General features: G+C 44.6%; 1 protein-coding gene across 1 annotated transcript in view; it reads left to right on the forward strand.

Annotated features, from left to right (window-relative positions):
• The window catches only part of PRDM6 (PR/SET domain 6), an 83702-nt gene extending 61840 nt beyond the window's left edge, over window positions 1–21862 (forward strand). Inside the window, exons 5-7 of the mRNA XM_029055797.2 lie at window positions 2575–2917; window positions 14385–14561; window positions 21072–21862. Coding sequence (XP_028911630.1) covers window positions 2575–2917; window positions 14385–14561; window positions 21072–21186 — 635 coding nt within the window. The 3' untranslated portion in view covers window positions 21187–21862. The remainder of the gene's footprint in view (window positions 1–2574; window positions 2918–14384; window positions 14562–21071) is intronic.
• Window positions 21863–22404: the final 542 nt, after the last annotated feature.

A 22404-nucleotide genomic window follows, 5' to 3' on the forward strand; every position in this document is an offset into this window, starting at 1 on the left:
CAGATGAGGAGGACACTTCTAGTTTCAACCATACCCATCTACCCATCGTAAGTGAAACCTGATATGGCAAAAAGCTGGATGTAGCCAAAGATAATCAAATGACTGTGTAGTGTGTTGATAGGTCAGGTGATTATTAACACTTTCACCCAACTATAACACTATAACACACATACATACAGAGCTCTACATTCACCTCCATCCCTGGAGATCTTTTTGGAAAGAAGAGAGAAATGGCAAGTTTGGAAATGATCAAGATTTCAGGAGATACTGAATAGAGGGACAGCCCTGAAAGATGTCACCAAAGTCGGAGGCTTGGTAGGTGGCAAGACTGAGTGGGTTCTGGGCAGTAGCCAGAAAGGGAGATGGAAAGATGGATTGGTAAGAAAGTCACAACCACAGCATTGATCAATCGTATTTATCAAGCACTTACTGTGTGCAGAGCACTGTACTAAGCATTTGAGAGAGGACACTATCACAATATAACAGACACATTCCCTGTCCACAACGAGTTTACAGTCTAGAGGGGGAAACAAACTCAATTGGGTTTGAACTGGTCAAACCCAATTCTCCCCTTGATGCTTCCAGGGGCACAAATGTCCACCCCAGGAGCTGTACAGGAGAGGGAGCACACAGTCACACCTTGTGCCTCTCTTCCAGAGTCTCTGATTGAAATTAGCATTGGGTTTATCCCAGGGGGTGGGAGGAGCAAGTGACCATTGAATCCTTTAAGAGACCAGGACCGGTATTTATCATATTCCAATTTCTGTGGGAATCTTTCAGGACATGAGTTGTTTTTGTCAGTAAAACAGAAATTATGATTTCATCTAGCCCACAAATATTTTTTGAACTGCCCTTCTTTTTTAATCCTGTGATATTACTCCCATGGTCCAATTAATATTTTAACTTGCACCCCACACTAAATGGTGACACTACGGGATCAGCAGCGTGGCTTAGTGGAAAGAGCACAGGCTTGGGAGTCAGAGGATGTGGGTTTTAATCCCGACTCCGCCACTTGTCTGCGGTGTGACTTTGGGCAAGTCACTTAACTTCTCTGTGCCTCAGTTACCTCATCTGTAAAATGGGGATTAAGACTGTGAGTCCCATGTGGAACAACCAGATTACCTTGTATCTACCCCAGTGCTTTGAACAGTGCTTGACACATAGTAACACTTAACAAATACCATTATTATTACTATCACTACTACAGACTTTAAGCCTCTGTAAGGGCCTGGCTCCTTCAGTGGCGGGAGGTGATCCATCTTTTATAGTTATTCACTGAACAGGCCATCTACAATTGCTGAACTCAAAGAGAGGCTGGAATTTCACAGAGACATTTTTGCTCTGGAAGCAATACCTGTGGCTGCCTTTTGAATCGTTATAGCCGGAATAGCACTCTGAAGAGAGAACTCCCTTTCTATCCAGTGCGGCTCTTTCGAAAGAAGCAGGCTGTTCCGACAGATTGCATCCGCAAGAAAGAATGAGTTTCTCAGAAGCCTTCAGTACTGTATTAGCTCCTGCAGAGTCCAAAGGCCAGCATGTATTCATATTCATTGCAGAGGAAATTAAAAGAAAATCTTGGGGAATAAATGTTAAACAAGTTTCCCTGCTGTTCTTTCTGCCCTGTCACATTAAGTTGATGGAGCATAATGTGACATTTGTGGTGATAGTGGAGCTGCCTCAGTGTATTATATCCCCGGTCTGCCAAGGGTCACCCCCTTCCGTGGCCTTGAAGAAACAAGAATTATCCACCCCTTTCTCTCCTGGTCAACCCAGGACCCTAGCTGTGAGAAACCAAACATGGGGAAAAGATATCTCCCCTTCTCTCTATTGAGCCAATCCTCTACACCCAAATAAATGAGATGGGAACATTTTCAGGTTAAACAGTAAACTCCCCCTGTTCAGCACCAGCCCACTCCTTCTGGAAACCATTCCCAGGGTCCCAGACCACAACCTCCTGCTGAGGTCAGAATTGCCCGCAGATGATGCCTTCAGTTTTATCTTTCTAAATCTGGATGCTCATGCTCATGACCTCTCTAATGCGGGGTCTGAAAGGAGTAGGTCTTTCCTCCGCCTTTGGCACTAGGCATGCAGTTTTATCATTTGTATTTTACCAGTGAAGGTACTGGGGTGAGAGAGAGAGAGAGACAGAGGGAGGTCATAGAGTAAGTTTAAATTGGAACAGGATTAGAACTCTCAGTCCATTTAGCTAAGCTATCGGAAATAATATGAAAGGGTTTCTTTTCCAGGCTAAGTTGTCTGAATTTCCATCCTTACTATCTATGGCCATGTGTCATACCAAACTGTTCTCATTTCCCTTCTTTGGAACCCTTCAAAAATTTGTATTTCTTTGATGCCAAGAGAGTTATTGGACAGATGAGCATTAACAGTGTCACAGCTGTTTCCTTGCCTGCTTCCCCCTTCTTTCCCCCCACCCCCGGCTCCTCCCCACCCCCATGGGCCCAGCATAGGCGTTCTGAGCATTTTAGAGGTTTTACTCAGATAAAGTCAAGAAATGCAGCTTTTGCTCCAAGGACCAGTAAAACTGAACTCTTATTTTTCTTCCTTTTTGCCCAGTGAACGTCCCCTCTGCTGTAATGGAAGCCATGTGCCGACAAGACAACCTGCAGCCATTTACCAAAAGTACCAAACTCCCCCCGGCCACTCCTCAGCGCTCGATAGTTTTCCCGCAGACACCATGTAGCAGGAATTTCTCTCTCCTGGATAAGTCTGGGCCCATCGAGTCAGGATTTAACCAGATCAGTGTCAAAAACCAACGAGTTCTTGCAAGCCCAACTTCAACGAGCCAACTAAACTCTGAGTTCAGTGACTGGCACCTATGGAAATGTGGGCAGTGCTTTAAGACTTTCACCCAGAGGATCCTCTTACAGATGCATGTCTGCACCCAGAACCCGGACAGGTAAGATGTGGGAGCTCACCAGTGCTTTGGGTGGGTTTAATTGGACCCAGGGCCGAGTCCTCGTCGGATGTTACTTGAAAAGAGCAATTTGAGGGCTGGATGGATGAATCAGAGGAAATAGCGAGAAACTTGTGGTTGTTTCCCAAACAATTCTGTGCAGTGTTCAGAGGGAACAAAATAGAAGGAAAAATTAGGAGTCTCATTGGTGGAAAAATGAGGTCGAGATAATTAAAATCCTCTCTGTCTTCTAAAGAGACTCTAACTTGCTGCTCTGCTGCTGTGATAGGGTTCACCTATAGTGTGCAGTGTGTATGAACTTAATTAAGGACTAAGAGGTAATGAATTGGAATTTTTTGCTTAGTACTATTTTTCTTTCGAGCATGCAAACCCATAAATCGTACAAAGCTGTCAAAAGGAAATACCTACTCCACTAGTGATGTGGAGGAAAACAGATGCCACTTATTCAATAAACTAATATCCACACAGAAGAAAAATGTTGACTAGATACCTCAGAGTCAAAGTTGGTTTGAAAGTTTGTCAATAAAGAATTTTATGGCCATGAACTGAGGATGAAATTTAGCTGAACAAGTGAATTAAAATTTCAGGTACTCTGACCAGTGGCATAGTAGATATAATGGAACCATTATTTATGAATCAAAACTGGTTTATTCGACAATCTTGATAGCTGGCAGCACAAAAGACAAAAATCAAATTAATTCAATAAGAAAGGATTGCCTGTGTTTTCTCTCTCCTTCATCTATTATGAAGATTGGACTAAAACAATTGAATATCTGAGGAAAGCTGACGAGAATGGGCGTCTCTCCCAGTTTATGGTCTCCATTCTGCTGTCGATTTGCCTTCAAGGCTGGGGACAACTCCCTTTAACAAGAATCCCATTCCTGGAGTGGCATCTCATGCAGGGCCGGGGTTCAGGAGTTCTGTCTTTTAGTCCTATCACTGACCTGTTGTGTAACATTGGGCAAGTCATTTCACCTCTCTGGCCCTCAATTTCCTCATATGTGAAAATGGAGAGAAATATCTCTGCTACTTACTGCTTCTCAGGGATGTTATGAAGACAGTGTGAGAACACTTGGGGTGATAGAAGGGTTCTATAAATTTAATGTTTGATTATCCCCCTGGCTGTGTCTCTTTGGACAGGCATTTCCTAAATCATCCACTTTAGGGTATATTTTGGGGGTTTTTTTTGGCTAGTCATGCCACCTTAGCAGCTAAATGTTTAGCAGAAAACACTTCCTAAAGAAGCGACTGATTCACTGTGGCCAAAACGAATGTATTATTTGGGGTGATCTTTAAAATGTTTTTCCAGTATTTTCAATGGAGTGTCCCCTTCATCCCCGCTTTCCTCCCTCCCCTCCAGGAAAAACTTGAGAAACCTTTGCATAACATATTTTGGCTAAGATGACCAAAATGTCTTGAAAATTGTTTGTTGGTTTTTGTTTTTTTTTTTCACAAACAAGAGTGTAACACAACTCCCTAAACAAAGCTTTTAAAATGCCTCCTTGCAAGGCCCCAACAGCATCAGAATGCTAGTGTGGTCAAACTGATGAACCCCGGCCGTCTTCACTGCTGGATCTGTGCTCACCACTTGGTCTACTGACATTGCTCAGTCTCATGATCAAACAGCATAACTGTTCATTTCTGGCTCTGAGCAGTAGTAGCACAGTCTGTGTTTAGCCATGGTCAAGGACACCGTAGCCCTGTATCCCTTAAATAAATGGCAATCCTGAGTTAAAATTTCAGTGACCGTGGGATTGTGAGATGGACAGGTTCGTTATCTTCTTAAAGTGAAGTAAATCAAAAGCTATCAAAACAGACTACTTTTGTCACCTGCCAGAAAAATAATTTCCTTAGAGAGGTCAACATTTGTGTTACCATCTTGAGTTCCCGCTGGTGTAGACCCTGAAAAGTAATGGTGACTGGAATCTCCCCCCTGGGTACGGGCAGAGGTTGGCTGTCTCACCCCTGGACATTATACAGTGTCCTTGCCCAGAGGCATCAGAAAGGCTTGGGAATTGCTTGTGAGGGGGCATGTATTCTGCCATCGGTACAGAAGCAGCAGCAGCAGCAGCCTCATATCCCTCTGACACTCAACAGCGCCGCTCTCAGAGTCCGGTGGGAGGGAACTGAGTGGAGCAGGAGCCTCTGCAGCTTGCAGCCATTGGGTCAGTGAACTGCTTCAATCAGAAATTCAGCAAGGAGCAGAGGGCCCTGGCTTTCCTCTCTGTGGCTCCTGAGAGTATGTTGCTGTGTCCTGGGGGCCCTGGGGCCAGGAAGCAGTGCTCAGCTTTTTCTGATGGATAATGCATGTCCAAAACGTGCCTGAAAAACATGCTAGCAAATTGAAAACCATGAATTTTCAATTTTCAAAGCATCATGGCACCCAGTCATTTAAGGCTAATTAAACTATGAGCTCATGACCATATGGAATCAGATCTCAGAATTCCACTCCAGCCCAGAGCCATAATTTCTTGCTGAGCCCTGGAAGTCACTAATTTGTCTTTGTGTCTGGGTTCTGGGTGCAGCCTCAGTGAGACCAGGTCTCTGTTAGCCAAACAGAGGACAATTACCTAGTCATTCAGCTCAAAGTCCATAACCTAGCCAATGGACTTACCTTCTCAGCTGCCCAGATATGGCCTCAACTTCTTTGCCGTGGTTTTGGCTGGGGCCTCCTGGCTAGGGCTCCAGGAGAGTGGTGCTACTACCTTTATTCAAACTCCCAGTGAATTGCAGTCTTGGTGTGTGAAATTCTCCAATTTCCCACCCCCAATTCAAAGTGCATTACATCAGTCTGGATCATTTTGAGGGGAGGAATTCATTCCAGGGTTATTTTCCTAGGGTAGACCTGTCTAGAACTTAGGTCATTTATTAGTATAACTCTGAGCTTCCTTTTGCTATCTTAGAATCAGTCAATCAATGGTATCTATTGAGCACTCATTATGTGCAGAACACTCTAGTAAGAGCATGGGAGAGTTCAGTACAATAAAGCTGATAGGCATGATCCCTCTCCAGAAGGTGCTTACTATCTGCATGGGGACACAGACATGAAAATAAATTAGAGAGAGGGGAACTAGTAGAATATAAGGATATCTCATCTACCTCACTGCTGACCCCTTTCCCAAATCCTCCTTTGGCCTGGAACTCCCTACCTACAATATCGCCAAGATCCGCCCTTTCCTCTCCACCCAAACGGCTACCTTACTGTTACGGGCTCTCGTTATATCCCGGCTAGACTACTGTGTCAGCCTTCTCTCTGACCTCCCTTCCTCCTCTCTCGCCCCGCTCCAGTCTATTCTTCACTCCGCTGCCCGGCTCATCTTCCTGCAGAAACGATCTGGGCATGTCACTCCCCTTCTTAAACAACTCCAGTGGTTGCCTATCAACCTCCGCTCCAAACAAAAACTCCTCACTCTAGGCTTCAAGGCTCTCCATCACCTTGCCCCTTCCTACCTCTCCTCCCTTCTCTCTTTCTACCGCCCACCCCGCACGCTCCGCTCCTCTGCCGCCCACCTCCTCACCGTCCCTCGGTCTCGCCTATCCCGCCGTCGACCCCTGGGTCACGTCCTCCCGCGGTCCTGGAACGCTCTCCCTCCTCACCTCCGCCAAACTGATTCTCTTTCCCTCTTCAAAACCCTACTTAAAACTCACCTCCTCCAAGAGGCGTTCCCAGACTGAGCTCCTCTTCTCCCTCTACTCCCTCTGCCATCCCCCCTTTACCTCTCCGCAGCTAAACCCTCATTTTCCCCTTTTCCCTCTGCTCCTCCACCTCTCCCTTCCCATCCCCACAGCACTGTACTCGTCCGCTCAACTGTATATATTTTCGTTACCCTATTTATTTTGTTAATGAATTGTACATCGCCTTGATTCTATTTAGTTGCCATTGTTTTTACGAGACGTTCTTCCCCTTGACTCTATTTATTGCCATTGTTCTTGTCTGTCCGTCTCCCCCGATTAGACTGTAAGCCCGTCAAACGGCAGGGACTGTCTCTATCTGTTGCCGACTTGTTCATCCCAAGCGCTTAGTACAGTGCTCTGCACATAGTAAGCGCTCAATAAATACTATTGAATGAATGAATGAATACCTTCCCCCCCCACCCCCACCCCCCGCCCATATACACCAGACCACCACTCTCCCCACCTTCAAAACCTTATTAAAGTCACATCTCTCTAAGATGCCTACCCCAATTAAGCCCTCTTTACCCTGGCTCCCTCTTCCTTCTGCATCATCTATGCACTTGGATATGTGCCCTTTGGGCATTTGATATTTGCCTCACCCTTAGCCTCATAGCACTTGTGTACAGTCTATAAATTAAATCAAATTATTTATATTAATTTCTTTCTCCCCCTCTAGACCATAAGCTCATTTTGGGTAGGGAATGTGTCTACCGACTCTGTTGCATTGTACTCCCCCAAGCACTTAAGCGCTCATTAACTACCATTGATTGATATGTACACAAGTGCTCTGAGGCTGGGGTGCAGATCAAAGTGCATAAAGGGTGCACAGCCAAGTGCATAGGTGGTGAAGAGAGGAGGACAGGTAGGGGAAATAGTTGCTGCCACCATACAGGTGGTTTGTGGTTAATAAGATACCTTCATCAGATTCCCAAGGGTCACTTCTGTTACCTAGAGAATCTCTCAGTGGGTGGAAGCTTCAGACTCCAGGAACAGTTGGTAAATTTGGTTGAGAGAGGTATGCTTTAGGGTGTTCACAGATTGAGGGTTCCACCCTTCTTTTCCCAGCTGATGAACCACTCGACAACTTTTCTGGGCTCAGCAATTTAGAAATCAAAGAGGAGTCAGAGAAAGGAAGAGGAGAACCAAGCAAGAAGAATACAGCAATAAGGAATTGTTTATCCTAGCAAGAGAAAGGGAGAGTTGTAGTAATGTTATTTATTAAAGAGCTTAGTATAAACTGAGCACCGTGCTCAGGAATGGGAGAAATACACGGTGGATTGTCACCGTTTATTGTTGTATCGTACTTGTCCAAGCACTTAGTACAGTGCTCTGCATACAGTAAGTGCTTAATAAATACAATTGAATGAGTGAATAATCAGTTCGGGTGCATGCAGTCCCTGTCCCACGTGGGACTCACAATCTCAGTGAGAGCTAAACTGAGACACACCCAGACTAGGCAGGAATTCTGGTCCTCGAATTGGTTCCATGGGATCTGAGGTCCCAAGCTCTGGCTGGCAAGAGGTTAGGCATTTGAAAACGCTTCCCAACAGTCACCCATTGAAGTGAGGGAGAGTCCAGAGCAGATATGTTGGGACAGAGGCCATGTGCTCTGGCCCTTCAGAAGAGGAATGCTACTGAATCACCAGAATTGATGTCAAGGTGGGTACCTAAACATGGCCAGCACCAGAGAGGGTCTCTGATTGGGAATGGACTTGAGGTCCTACTAGTAAGAGGAACAGCAGTAGAAGCAGTAGTAGTAGTAAAGACATTAATTAAGCCCCCATTTGGTGCCATGCACTGCCCTAAGTGCTTGGGAAAGTGCCACAGTAGCATGACACATTCCCTGCCCAGATCTTCTTCCCCTCTCTTTTCTCTGCTTTACATCTTTCTCCCAGCAGTGTCCAACAAGGGAGAGGGAGACAGTCTATAGATCCATTTGGATTGGGTCCAGGGATTCTTGAGATTTGGGGTTCCCATGAGCTCTTGCCTGGGCCAGGACAATTTGATCCACTATTCCTTGAACCAGGAGTCAGAAATCCCTTTTCTTTTCTGTTTTTCTGCTGCAGAAATTCCCAACAATCCCATTTGGGGGGCACCAAGAAGGGGTAAGCAAAAGCCTTCCATCACAGTGAATCATTTTTCCAACAAATGCGTTTTTGTTCTTTCCACCAAAATGTTTCTGAGAATGACCGGCTTTCTTTTTAGTTTTGCATCTTTCTTTTCAGTTTTGTTTTTTTCTGCCCTTGTCAATTGTCATGCACAGTGTGCAGCATGCTGATGGAGGCTGGATGGTGGCTAGTGTTCCCCCCCACATACTCCGGCCCCCAACCTCTGCCAGCACCCCTTCAGTGTTTATATCTGTGTATTTGATTCCTTGTTGGTTAGCATGTATGTGACTGGGTGTAGCATTGATGGAGGGAAGCAGAGGCCGTCAGGGGAGAATTCTGGAGATTTTTCCATCCGTACTGTTGCTCTTGGGAATGTAGCGAAGTGGTTGGGGTCACGGTGGAATGTCAGAGTAAAGGCTAGCATCTTCTCAGTCTGTACTTTCCACTTAGCCTATTGGCACAGTCCCATTGTAGCTTACCTGAAATATTTTTCTCCTTTCAGAGGGCGGATTCTTGTCTTGCTCTACAGCCTAGTGGTGTGCCTAAGGGTGGAGCTCCCTTTGAAGGAACTTGGGGTTATCAGATGTGCAGCAAGAGGCAAATATAACTAGGAAATGGGTTCAGATGAAAGCAGGAAATATTATGGTTGGGCATGAAGAAGAACCTCCTGACTCTCGGGGTGATAAACAATGGAACTGGCTGCCAAGGGAGGGTGTGGAGCCTCCATCCCTGGAGATCTATAAAGGAAGAACAAACATTGTCTGTCCTGGCTAGGTTAGTCTTTTCAGTTCTGTGAGTCCAGGAATCTATGATCCTTTATCCTTGGGGATATGACACTGTAAAATAAGCTTAAAATGGGATTAAAAGTACAAAACCAACCCAAATAGAATTGGGAACATTTTTTCAAACCTTTGTGTGTGTGTGTGTGTGTGTGTGTGTGTGTATGTACTCCAGAGTCTTGATATATCTAACTGGAGGAAGAAATAGCACCAGATACTGTGGGTAACAAATGCAGCAATGCAGCAAGAGGCAATCTTTATATGTACACAATTTAGAAGGTTTTGATGGTCATGTACTGGCTTTATCAGCCTCACCCACACACACTGGTAAAATCTCACTGTTAGCAGCAGCATTTTCCAACCTGAGGGCAGATATTGTGTGTGTGTTTGTGTGTGTTTGTGTGTACCTGTCCTTCAACAGTCAGAAATAATAAGGTCAATGGGCAGATTTAAAGTAAAATGAGTGCCACATTTTAAGAAACTCTCTGAAGTTTTTCTTTGCAAAGGAATGATGAGATTGGTCAAGTGGTAGTAGATAATGCCACAGAATGTACAAAACGACACTGGCTTCTTTACGCTTAAAAAGTTTCCTCACCCTGTACTGGATCCCCTCCTTAGTTGCTTCTCTAGGGAAGAAGAAGGGAAAGCTTCGGTGATGCTGTTGATGTCTTTTTGGGAAATGGGCTTGGTCTGGTAGATCATTGGTCATGAGGCAGAAATACATCCCAGTGGCTCAGAAACCAAGAGAAGGTTTTTAATGCTAAGCCACAAACCCTTTTCTTCCAATCCTGATGTCAGTAGTTGCACACAGACACAGTCTGAGAGCTGCATGCTGGAGCCGAGACATTTCAGTCCCCCCCTCGCCCAACCCCCTACTCCCCAGACCTTATCCTCTTTGGGCCAGAAGAGAGGCAGAGATCAGCACACCAGGAGATCAAATACTCGGGGGAAGCATTTCTTTCCTTCTCCCTTTCACAAGTATCTGCTAGAAGACCAGCATAGCCCAGCACCGAGAGAGCTTCTTTGCAGGTTGAAAAGCAAGAAGAGGTTTGTGTTTCCTTTATGCCCTCCGGCTGTGTAGGTGATTGCTTCACCCTTCCCCTCCATGTTTTCTTCTCACTCCCTGACACTCTATTCCAGTATGTCTTTGTGCATATGATGAGTCCTTCTCTATATCTGTGCCCCCCTCGTTGACTCTGTGCTTTTACCTTTTTCTCTGTATCTGTGTGTCTTTCTTTCTGGGTGCTTCTCTGAATGTCTTGCATCTCGATTCCACCTCAAGCCGAGCTTCTGGCTGCCATCTTCCTTGATTACTATAGGGAGGTGGGAGGTCACTGAAGAAAAAAATGGAGAAAGAGAGAGGTGAACAGTAGGATGATTTTCAGAGACAGGGGGCAAGTAGCAGGCACTCAAAAAGTTCAGGAAATAGTGTGTGGGGGGGTGAATTCTTTTTCAGTTCTGAAGCATCAAATTGGTGGTGGGGGTTATCATTTCCAGGGTCACCTTGGTTTCAGAGCAATGCAGTATTTTTGCTGTTGGAATAAGGAAAAAATAGCCTTTTTGCGGAAAGTAGTCTGAAGGGAATGGGGAGAAAAAGATGAAACGCAAAAGTGCTGCTCCACCGAAAAAGTCGGTACTCATGTTAAATTTTTTGATTCAGGGTAGTGTGGAGGGGGACAGAGGTTGAGGGCAGAGAAGAAAATGAAAGGACTTGAAACTAATTTGTTTTGATTTCTATTTCATTTTTTTAAATTTCCTTAAAATGACCTTCTTGTCTTTTAAAACAAGCAACAGGTATGGATGTAAAGAACAACATGAAAAGAAAAAGGAATGTTTGAAGAGGTAAATGTCAGGGAGTTAGATGAGATAATGGAAAGAATAAAGTCAAGGAATGGTTTTTCCTAGGTCATGAATGAGTACTCCCTTTGGTAAAACTCACTAAACCAGGAGGGAACTCCTCAGAACCTGTCCACTGAAGATTCAGTCTTCAGGTTGAACTGGCCAGAAGTTGAATAAAAAAATCGATTGACATGTTAGCTGGCAGTACAAGAAGTTTGGGACTGGTATCTTGCTGCCCCCCTTCATACGTTCACTATAGCTCCCAGGATTGGGGTGGGGGCTGAGGTGAGAGATTTCCCCTCCCTCAACAGTTTCCTGACAAGTTTTGATCCATGACACTCACCTGCTGGTGAGCAGAGGGCTAAAACCATGTGGCTTCTCTCTGTAGGGAGTTCAGTGATGGAAGTTCCAGAGTGGAGTGGGCAGCCTTCCTCTCAGTCACTTGATCCAGAAGGAAAACATGGACATTAGTTCATCACATCTTTTGAGTTCCACTTTGGAGTTTAGTGAGCCAATTTGGCTAAATCAGGTAGCTGTGATGAAAATAGGTACACTTGCCAAAGGAAAATTACATTTATTGTGGTGGAAGCTTCTAAACCTGACATCTCAGAATGAAAGGCCTCTACGTTGATAGGTTTCTCTAGGATTGACCAAAAGATGGTCCAAGGGGTCTGCTGTTATTCTGAGTCCAATGGGCTGCTGAACACTCAAACACACATATTCTGTCCTCTAAAAGCAAACCATGAGAGCCTAGCCACCTGGCATCAAAGCCAGCTCACCGAACTGAAGAGATAGACAAGAGATTGGGTTGGGCTGGACTGAAGCAAGGGGATAAGAATCAGCTAGTTGGTGCTTCCTTGATTAGGCCTGGCCTGGGAGACTTGAGAAAGAATAGTAACTAGGCAGAATGGGTAAATTCTGGAAAGCATTAGCCAGTATGAATGTTATGGAGCAGGGCATTCTGGGTAAGGTCTGAATGACCTTTTAGGCAAGGAAGTATTTTAGAGCCTATTCCTGCAATCCTCCTGATATGTTATTCTGCTCAGAATTACAGGATTAGAGCCTCTGTTGGTAATTTCTGCTTTTTGGCTTGTGAATGCTCTGCTACTGTGACTTTTTACTTACAAAACGAGGCCTTGACTTCTAACTGTAGGAAATTAATCTCAGAAACTTTTGACAGTATAGTTTGGGGAAAAAAAAAGAAAAGATGAATTGGTTTTAGTTCGTGGCTTATTGTTTATTGTGGTAGCTATTAAAAATAGATAACCAGAGGCTAATAAATGTTAATGGTCCCTTTCACTATTAGAAAAATCAATTGTCAGATGATGTAGCATATATTAATATATTCTTTGGGGTTAAGAGTGTTTATATTCTTCAGTATAATTTAAAAAAATTCCCAAGAGATTCATATTTTCCTAAGGAATCCTTTAAGGTTAGTGATAGTTTTGCAGAAGCAGAGGAAAACAAAAGAGCATCTGGTCTTGTAATTTCAACAGAACCCAACTTGTTTGCTATTGTATTTAAATTTAAAGGTTTTTTTTTCCATATCACCCATGCTATTATGATTTTGAAATGGAAAAATGTCTGTCTAATTTGTTGAGTCTATAGAAACTTTACATATTCATGTGTGAATGTGTATGTGTTTGTGTGTGCGTGGGTGTGCATGAGTGTGTATAACACCTATTTATATATACAACTTGTTTGAGAGCGGTTAGATAGATTTCCAAATGTAAGTAATTAAAATTATATAGTATTGAGTTATTGACCAATCCTAGGCTATTAATCAAGCTAAAAAATTCTACAATCAGTGCTCAATGCTCTGAAGCACTGTAAAATAATAGTATTTGTGATCAGTGATGCAAGTAGCCACAATTAAGCAGTCAGTTGACAAATGAGAGGGTACACTTTATTTCGCACTTAATTGAATTGTTGTACATGCTTGGTCACCATTGTCGGCTGCCCCTTCATTTGCTTTTCCAGCCATTTGAGCATTCACATTTGTTAAAGAGAGAGCAATTAAGTCCACCTTGGCCATTGGCTGTAGAAATGCAGACAGTGAGAGCAGAGCTGCAGGCGGGAGTTTCATGCAAAATCATTAATATTCCCCAAGACAGATTTCTAATTTCTTAAACAAAAACTTTGATAAACGAATTAGACTCTGTCAGGGAATTATCCAAAATGTCATAGAAATATGGAAACTCTGCAGGTTTCATATCACTCACCAGCTCCTGCTTAAACAAGCAGAAGGACTCTCATAATGGAGACAGAGTTTTAATCTATTTTATGAAAACCAAAATTGATTTGCTTTTCTCATGCTGTGCAGGACGTTCTTTGATAATTTTGCTAATTATTAGTTATTTGTCATGACTTCCTCCCATTTGCTCTTGCAATAAAACCAGTTTACTGCTGTAGTAACAGCATTCTACCTCTTTTCTGTGGTATAAACCCAACCTTAACACTTCCTTGTTGGATTAATCAGAGAGGTAATAGCCAGAAGAGCAAAGATGCTAAAACTGAGCCTTGGGGTTAGATTTCCAAGGCAAAGAGGAAAGAGGGTAATGTTTGGGTGTAGAAATGTTCACTTGAGTTTTCAGACAACTCTGGAGACACTTGACCCCGGCACCAGGGAACCTTGGAGACACATAAACATGCCAAGCTGCTTACGGAGCTGACTCCTCCATACACGCAAGGATTATCTTTGCAGTTGGATCATTGTCTTTCCAAAGAAAGAAGTTGGGCCTCAAATATCAGTTTTAATCTTCGCAGCTCTGGATCCCTGCAGACTAAAATAAAAGTGAATCCTTATCCAGTGGCCGGAATGCCGGAAAGCACAGCTCCAGTCGTCCCTAGGCTATTATCTTCCCGAGAGACGTGCTGCTTGCAGTTTCTGCAGGGCCAGGGTGTTTGTGAGGAGTCCTTATCCAAGTCACACGCCACTTCACAAACCCGGGGGCTACAGCCAAAACCCTTGGGCTCCCCCCCTGGAGCCATGTACTCCTCTGGCTGAAGTGGGAAATAATCAAGGAGTGGTGTCTCTGTTTGTTTCAGACCCTACCAGTGTGGACACTGTTCCCAGTCCTTCTCCCAGCCTTCTGAACTGAGGAACCATGTGGTCACCCACTCCAGCGACCGACCTTTCAAGTGTGGCTACTGCGGCCGTGCCTTTGCTGGCGCTACAACCTTAAACAACCACATCCGGACACACACCGGGGAGAAGCCCTTCAAGTAAGTAACCGAGACAGATGTCAAGCACCTTCCCCCTTACCGCGTATTCCTATCCTGCCCTCTTAGAAGGGAGAAAAATGTGTAGTAGCTCTCAGCTACCTACCCACATAAGCCAGTGGGTCAGGTCCTACGGAAGCTCCAAATCTAGGCTCTCAAAAGATCCATATATTTGGTGATTGACATCAGGTCAATGTGACTCAAACAGGCCTTCTTATAGAGTCCTATCCAGCCTGACTGAAGGCATATTTATTTAGCCCAACAAGGGCTGGGGAGCGTTCATTTAATGGCATCTTAATAACCATTAAGAATCACCTTTGAGGATTCCTAGTGGAGCAAAGAATGGGTTAGGCTGCCATATTGCAGGTTTGAGGCTATCCTCTATCCCTCACCTTTCTCCTTCAACAACTCTCTGTTGAAATGACTTGACTCCTTTACAACAATTGTCTCGTGGCTGTTCAGTATGTCTTTCAGATTTAGAATCATTATGCTGATGGAAAAAGCAAAAAAATAATCAAAACCTCACCCCCCAACAACATGAAAAACTAAACCCCAAATCCATCACAGTTCTTGTGGTTAGTGGTTCTGTTGCCTGCAGAAGAGGTGGCTCTGAATATAGAGACTTAGCAATAAGGGAGCTACTGAAAATGGAGGTCTCATGGCTCCCAGTTTTAATTAGAGATCAAACAGCTGCCTTGGAGACCTGGGGCATGAGTTTACACTGCCAGTCAACCCGTAGAGCCCTCTGAGCGGCTCTTCCTATCTGGACATAGAGTTCTTTGTTTTCCTCCTCATCCATAACTTGGCCATCATGTCCTTTCCAGACTGCTGTCCCTGATGGGTCTTTGATCATTGATGGCTCCCCTCTCACCAAAGGACAAATGGCTGAAAAGAGAAAGAAACTGATTTTATGGGATTAAGGCCCTACTCCCTCTCCCAGGCCTGACGCAGGACAAACCCAACCTGAACCATCCAAGCAGGGTTTCTCCCATTGAATATTCCTGCCTCTGAGCCAGAAGACATAGAACCAAGCTACACTCAGGGACCAGCTAAAGCAAAACCTCTCTCTAACAAAAAAACCATTTAGCAGTTTTCCATTCACCTCAGCATCTCACCATGTAATTGAATAATAGAGTAGTAACATTTATTGAGTGTCCACCTGATGCAGCACACCTGTACTAAGTGCTTGGAAAATACAGAATAATTAAGTGACATGTTCCCTGTCCACCTAGAGCTTACCCTCTCACCGGGGAGACAAACATAAAAATATTTACAACACTGTCCAAATAAAGGAACCGATAGGACATATACCCATGTGTGGTATGCCCTCCCCACAAAGATCTTCCATAGAATGTTAACCAGAAAATGCCCTCTTCTCCCATCCCCCAACCCCCAACAAAATAGTGGTCCTTTCCATTTCATTAAAACGGTTTTTCTCTTTTTGGTCCCAAAAGGCTGGTGGGTAAATGCCAGTGTAAAGGAGCAATGAATAGAAGTTTTTGCCTTCACTAGCGTCAACTCAAGAACAGCAAATCTTCTTTATACCCTATTTCTCAGTTTGGTATTATATTCATTCAATCGTATTTATTGAGCGCTTACTGAGGCACTAAGGCTCAAATAGGAGGAACAAATCTATACAATAATTAATATTTCCTGGATTTCCTGAAAGGAAGAAACAAACACGGAGTTTGGTGAAAGCCATTTAAATCCCACATAGTCAAAAGACCTACCAGTAGCTCGGCTTGGACAGCTTGGATAGCTACCAGTCTGGGTATTTAGGAACTGTGAAGACCTCACTGTGGTGAGGAAAACACAGCCCCTAACTCTGAGGGCTAATGCCCATGTTGCTTTGGGAGTAAATTCTGTCCATGTAATATGCACCAGGCTGGGGAATCTGAAGAGGCGGGCCTGGTCCCAAAAAGTCAAACAAAGGCTAACGCTCACAAGCTCACTGATTCTGATCTAGCTGCTGTGTAAATAGATTTTAGTAATTCATTGAAAAGGTTTCAGGGTCAACATGGAAAATAGATTTCTACGAATGTCCAGGCATTACTTTTTGTGCAATCTTGTTGACTCCATTCAATTTTTCTCCATAGCATCCAGTTTTTGTCATGTTTCCAATATAGCTGCTATTTTGACTTCATTTGAATTCATTTAGATTAGTATTTTGTTGGTTGCTGACTGGAGTTTTCTCCTTTTGTTGATGTTTGGGGATGATATTTGTTTCTTTGAGAGACAAGAGGGAAATGGGTAGCAGGAAGCAGATTTTTCCTTTCTTCTTCCTCTCGCATAGGTCAAGCTGAGCGTCTGTCATCTACTGCCATGTTTTAAAGGGAGAGGGGTAGGCTCACACCTTTGAGCAATGCAAATCTGAAAGGTCCCCTGGGAAACCACAAGACCCTCTTCTCCTTCTGCCCCAGGGTTACTGAAAGGAAAATCATTCCTTTAATGTAGAACTGCCCTACCAAATGGATCACCTGACCGCTTTTCCTATGGACAGTTCCATATGTTCAGAAGGTGTCCTTTTGCCACTCCATAAAAACAACAGTCAAAACAATTGTTCAATTTTTTTTTTTAATTTTGGCTTGAATGATATCACAAGAGAGATCACATATTTGAAAACCTGTGATTTTTTCCCCCAACATTATGTTTTGGTGCCGGAGGCATGATCAGGGGTCACCAAATTGTCCTGTTCCACTCTTCCACCCAGTAAGCAATTGAGCAGACCCCTCTTGATGTTGAAATAGTCTTTCCAGCCACCTGGCAGAAACCATTACTCTTTGCTTGATACATGAGAGAGAACACATTAGCACCCAAATTGGTCCCTCAACCACAGAAGAGTTTTGTTGGGAAGTTGTTTGGGTCGGTGGATTAGGAAGGTTGGGGATACAAGGTGACTTTAAAGGGCCAAGTCCTATCTTGAAAGGCCGAAGAGCTGAATTTCCTATTGGGCTCCGCCCCAGGCTGCCTTTCTGATCAGCCCCAATTTCAGCAAGAGAATCCAGCTTGCAGCTTTCCGGACTGGTGTTTTCCAAGCCCAGCCCTTAGGTTGGAATGAAGTTTTCAAACAAGATTGCCCCAGTGGAAAGCTAACAGTCAAAGCTTGGGGAGACTGGCCTGTTTTTGCTGCTGCTCTATTTCTAAGGGATTTATCATGGCTAGGCATCCAAACAGCTCTTTCAAATGGGCATCAAGCCCGGGTGTCAGTCTGAAAAGACTCTGAACATCTGCTGTTCCTCCATTCTCTACCATTCACACCATGCTGCATGGGAAAACCTCTGTTGTCTACTTGCATTAGAGTGGTCCAGGCTTGTACATAACCTTATACATGGCCAGATGATCTGGCTGATACTTATCTTACAAACTCAAAGGGCACGGAGAGAGATCGGGCTAGTGGCCTCTAAGCACAGCTTATCTGATCTCTCTGTATCTTGGTCAGAAAGACCAGTTAGAAGAGAACTTAACAATTTAGACCCTCTCGAATGAGGCAGGATTAAGGGTGGCTCTCCAAAAAGAGGAGGTGGGGTCTTGTTTCCTTCCAAAGAGATAGTCTTCTCCTGGGGAGCCCTTCTCATCTCCTTCCTGCTGTGGCAGATCCCTACACTCTCTTTGCTAGTAAGATCCCAACCCCAATCACCAGTCACTCACAGTTAAAGATGACAAATCTAACAGGAAATTAAGGTCAGATACACCTTTCATTTGGGCAGGAATCAGAGGCTCAGTTTCCTTTCTGTCTTTGCAGATACTTTAGAGACTTCTTGCTTCCATCTTCTACCTATGCCCCCTGCCAACCCATGCTAGCAGCTCTATCCCTAGACAGAATTTGGGGGTTATTGGGGGTCTCAGAATGACATTCCACAGGTCCCAGGACCCTCTACCCTGGATCCTTGCTGGTGAGCCCATGAGAAAGGATTCCAAAGAATATTTCTCTCCTCCTCACTGCTCTCCTTAAGCATTATTTGCCTTTTCCATGTAATCTGTCATACCTGTGTGAAATTCAGAAACAGAACTAGGCCTGGGGCCCATCTATTGGGGATGGGGAGGGGTGTGGCGGGTCGGAAGGCGGGGAGGGAGGAGTGCTGTTCACTGAGGGTCAAGTACCAACCCTCAAAGAATTCTGCTCATTTCAGAGTTTGGTTTTTATCCTTCAGGGGGCAGATATTTTAATTGTCTTTTCTTCTGAGGACAATAAACTATAAAGACATTTTCAGGAAGGAGATTTCTAACATCTGGAGAAGGTAAAGCTTCTACACTGAGGCCTTATAATAAGGAGGAGTTTCTGGAATATGTAACTCATTCCACAGCCGAACATTTAAGGCAGCCAGTGGAACTAGTAGAAGACATTTACCCAGCCTGCCCTCCTCCGTGGAGACATTGTGGTAATAAAATGGATGAAATCCATAATCTTTTCTTTCACCTGGCATCAGTTGTTATCCACCCTAGGTAAGTAGAAAGAAGCTGCTCCCACAGCTGTACACAGATGACCAATTTCAACAATATCTTCATCTCACATCTTTCAGACTGACCATAGATCTCTTTTGAGAAGTAACCGTGTGCTTATTCTCTACACAATTACATTGATGAGATCCTTACACCTGCCTTCTAGGGAAATCCACCTCTACTTACCTTGAGCAGAGGTTTGCAAATGACAGGTTTATGTGGGCTACCTGTAGGGTACTTTCTGCTTTCTTTGATGCTGATACTGTGAGTTCTATATATACAAATATATGGAGAAAGCAAACTTCAGGTCTAGGTTTATTGCTCTGCCTCAGAATTGCCCAAGCGAACCCTCACACTGAAATTGATTCTAGTGCCTTCATGATAAAAAAAAAAGGAATATAATAATTTGAAAGTTTGTCAAGCAATGAAAGGTAGTATATTTTGACACACTAATCCAGTAACTAATCAGTTTTCTAATAAACAATCAGGAATGCACTAATGTGTCATCAGCACTTCAGGAGCTCTGGAGAGAGGACGCTCCCCACAGAGACCTTAATGAATACACCAAAAATCATTAGGTAATCAATACTTCTGAGTTATTTTCATTGAGCTGATAGGTCTGATACATTAAAGCTGACATTCTACATTTGTCAAGATCACAGTGCAGTTTTTAACAGTGGAACAGCCTGCTAAAAATATTCCTGGAAAGACAATCAAAGAAACACAACTTATGCATGCTGCCACCTTCGTCGGTTCAGGGAACTTGATGAATGAACACGGTGTATAATATCTGCGCTCTAGTCCCATAATGCCCAGCTCTTTCCTAAAACATCCCAGAATCTGGAGTGTTTGATTCCTTTTTGTTTGACAAATCGTGACTTTTGTGACCAGGCACTTTCTGTAACGTAACGGAAGAGAAAAAAGGCCACAGGACACTTGGGTTCTCTGAACCTGTGGTAGAAGATGAGGATTGCTTCCTTCTTGCTATGTTTTTTCACTCCACATGAGGCTTAAAGCCTGGGGGCACCACTGAAATGAAGTCTTGGGCTAGCGAAGGCTCTCTGGGGCCTGGACCGGCACTTGTCTTCCTCTGTGGAATCCAGGTTGGCAGTGAAGTCCAGTGAAGGAGGGAGCCTGCAGCTCCGTCAACCTGTGCGCGTGGGTGGCGATGAGGGAATGGCTGCCTCCCCGAGCCTGATGCCCCACCCCGTCGTGGCCCTGTCCCCGCTCGAGGGTGCAACCTGGGGCTGGTTTAGTCCAGCTTGTGCTTCCTTTTGGATTGCACATGGCGCATGCATCCAGGCGGTTGGGTGTGGCTCCTTGGGTGAGGACCGAGGGAGGATGCGACTCTCTGAGTCATCCTTCTTGTTTGGGTCAGGATCGAGAGACGCCCCCAACTCCGATCCCATCAGAAGCATCAGCCCATCATTTCATCGTTGGTTAACATCAGTGGGGCCGTGCTCTGCTAGCTTTTGGGAGGCCCCTAAAATCCCGTGAATGCACTGGACCGTGTTAATGTGACCAGCTGCTGTTAAAAAAACCACTCCCCCCAACACCCTCCCCCTACCCCCCCGCCCAAGTCAGTACAAATAAATGCAGTGTTTCCTCTGGTTTCCACATGAAGAGATGATCCTTCTGTGGCCCAGGTGCTTGCAGGAGCTGAATTCCTGATTTGAAATTAGCAGAAGGTGAAATTCTATTTGTCATCAATTTCTCCCTGGGGTTACAGAGCAGAAAACTGCAGACAAGCTGCTGCTTTGATGGCTCACTCCTAAAAAATCTCTTTTTGTTCTTTATCTATTTGAACTGACAGTGATCAGAGCTCCAGCAGGACAGGCCTCTCTGGAGAAATCACCTTCCCTGCCTATTGACAGATCCCTCTGTTCTGAATCAGACAGGCCTTGTCCCGTCATAGGCAGCAAAGGCCTTGGATGGAGCCACCAATTAAACCTCTTGAGCCGGTAAAATCTGGAGCCACTTTGGAGTGTCCATTCTGATTAGGCACGGTGAGACAAGCCCTCCCCCTCCCCAGGAGTAGCTCCCAGTCTCAATTTTCTCTCTTGCCTCCACCAGGTGCGAGAGGTGTGAGCGGAGCTTCACGCAGGCCACCCAGCTGAGTCGACACCAGAGGATGCCCAATGAGTGCAAACCAATAACAGAGAGCCCAGAATCAATCGAAGTGGATTAACTGATTGACTGGCTGGAATTAAACTGCAAGGAAAGTCATGATTAAATGTCACGGACACTTAAGCAAAACCAAAGATTTCCTCTGAGCAACTTTCAATCAGTCCCAGAAAACCAAAAGCAGGAATAAAATAAGTAAGATGTTAAGAGATATTGATCCTGGCATGGAAAGGAGACCAGGAAAGAGATTATTTATTTATGACGAGGGATGAGACTTCTTTCAGTCGGCCAAGTGACTAGTTGGACAGCCAGCATCCCCAGTGTCACCATGTTTTGCTTTCCTTCTAAAATGCTTTTTAACTGTTATTTAATTCTAAAGGCAGGATTTGAAGGGACTCTTCAGCCCACAGCTGTGACTGAGCATGTCCAGGGGCTAGTCGGTGGCCACCTCCGTTGTCTAGTAACCTGACTCGAAGTTCCCCAATGAAGTCCTGCTCTCCGCTGGCCAGTGGGATTAGCCAAGCCCTGGCTAGCAGCTGGAAGGCCCGAAAGAGGAGCAGTAAGCAGATGCAAGACCCTTAAACTAAATCAGGGCCAGCATCCAAACACGGGACATGACATTTCCCTAGCTCCTACCCTCCCCATAGGGGCACTTCTTTCACTCGACAGCTTGGTCCTGGGGTAGGAAGACCTGGAAACAGAAGATTGTGCTACGTGAGAAATAAAAGGAACTAAGAGGACCACCTTTTGTCCGATCAGAAGACAAATCCATTGAACTTGCCGAGCTTTCCTAACCTGGTAGTGGTGTTCAGAAACACCTAGATGAGAAACTTGCTTTTCAGTGACATTTTAGCTTTTACCGCTCGAAAGTAAAGTTCTTAAGTATAGAGCCAAATGGAAAGTACTAGGTCACAAGTATTGTTCATCACTGGGGTTCAATGCCAACCCAACCCCAAAGCAATAGCTCCTTAGTCTCTTCTTCTCTCCCTCCCCCTTTCTCCATGCGTTGGCCTTTTCAAGGCCACCTAGTTAATCTCTCCGAGGGTCGGAGTAGGTCGGAGTAGGCATTATTAATGATGGGTTGAAGGAGGAAGCCCAGAGGAGAACATGTTCTATTTGAATACAGTGGCCTGGAAGTCTGGTACATTCAGTAGTAACTCATGACATCAGCGGGAACAGCCTGAAGCAAATTATTTTCTTTCAGGACTGAGTCATGAAAAAGAAAAAAAAGAATTTTTTCCACAGGGGTGAAATCCCACACTTTCAAGGTTGAATGAGATGC

This window comes from Ornithorhynchus anatinus, chromosome X5 (assembly GCF_004115215.2).
Source record: "Ornithorhynchus anatinus isolate Pmale09 chromosome X5, mOrnAna1.pri.v4, whole genome shotgun sequence".
NCBI lineage: Eukaryota > Metazoa > Chordata > Mammalia > Monotremata > Ornithorhynchidae > Ornithorhynchus > Ornithorhynchus anatinus.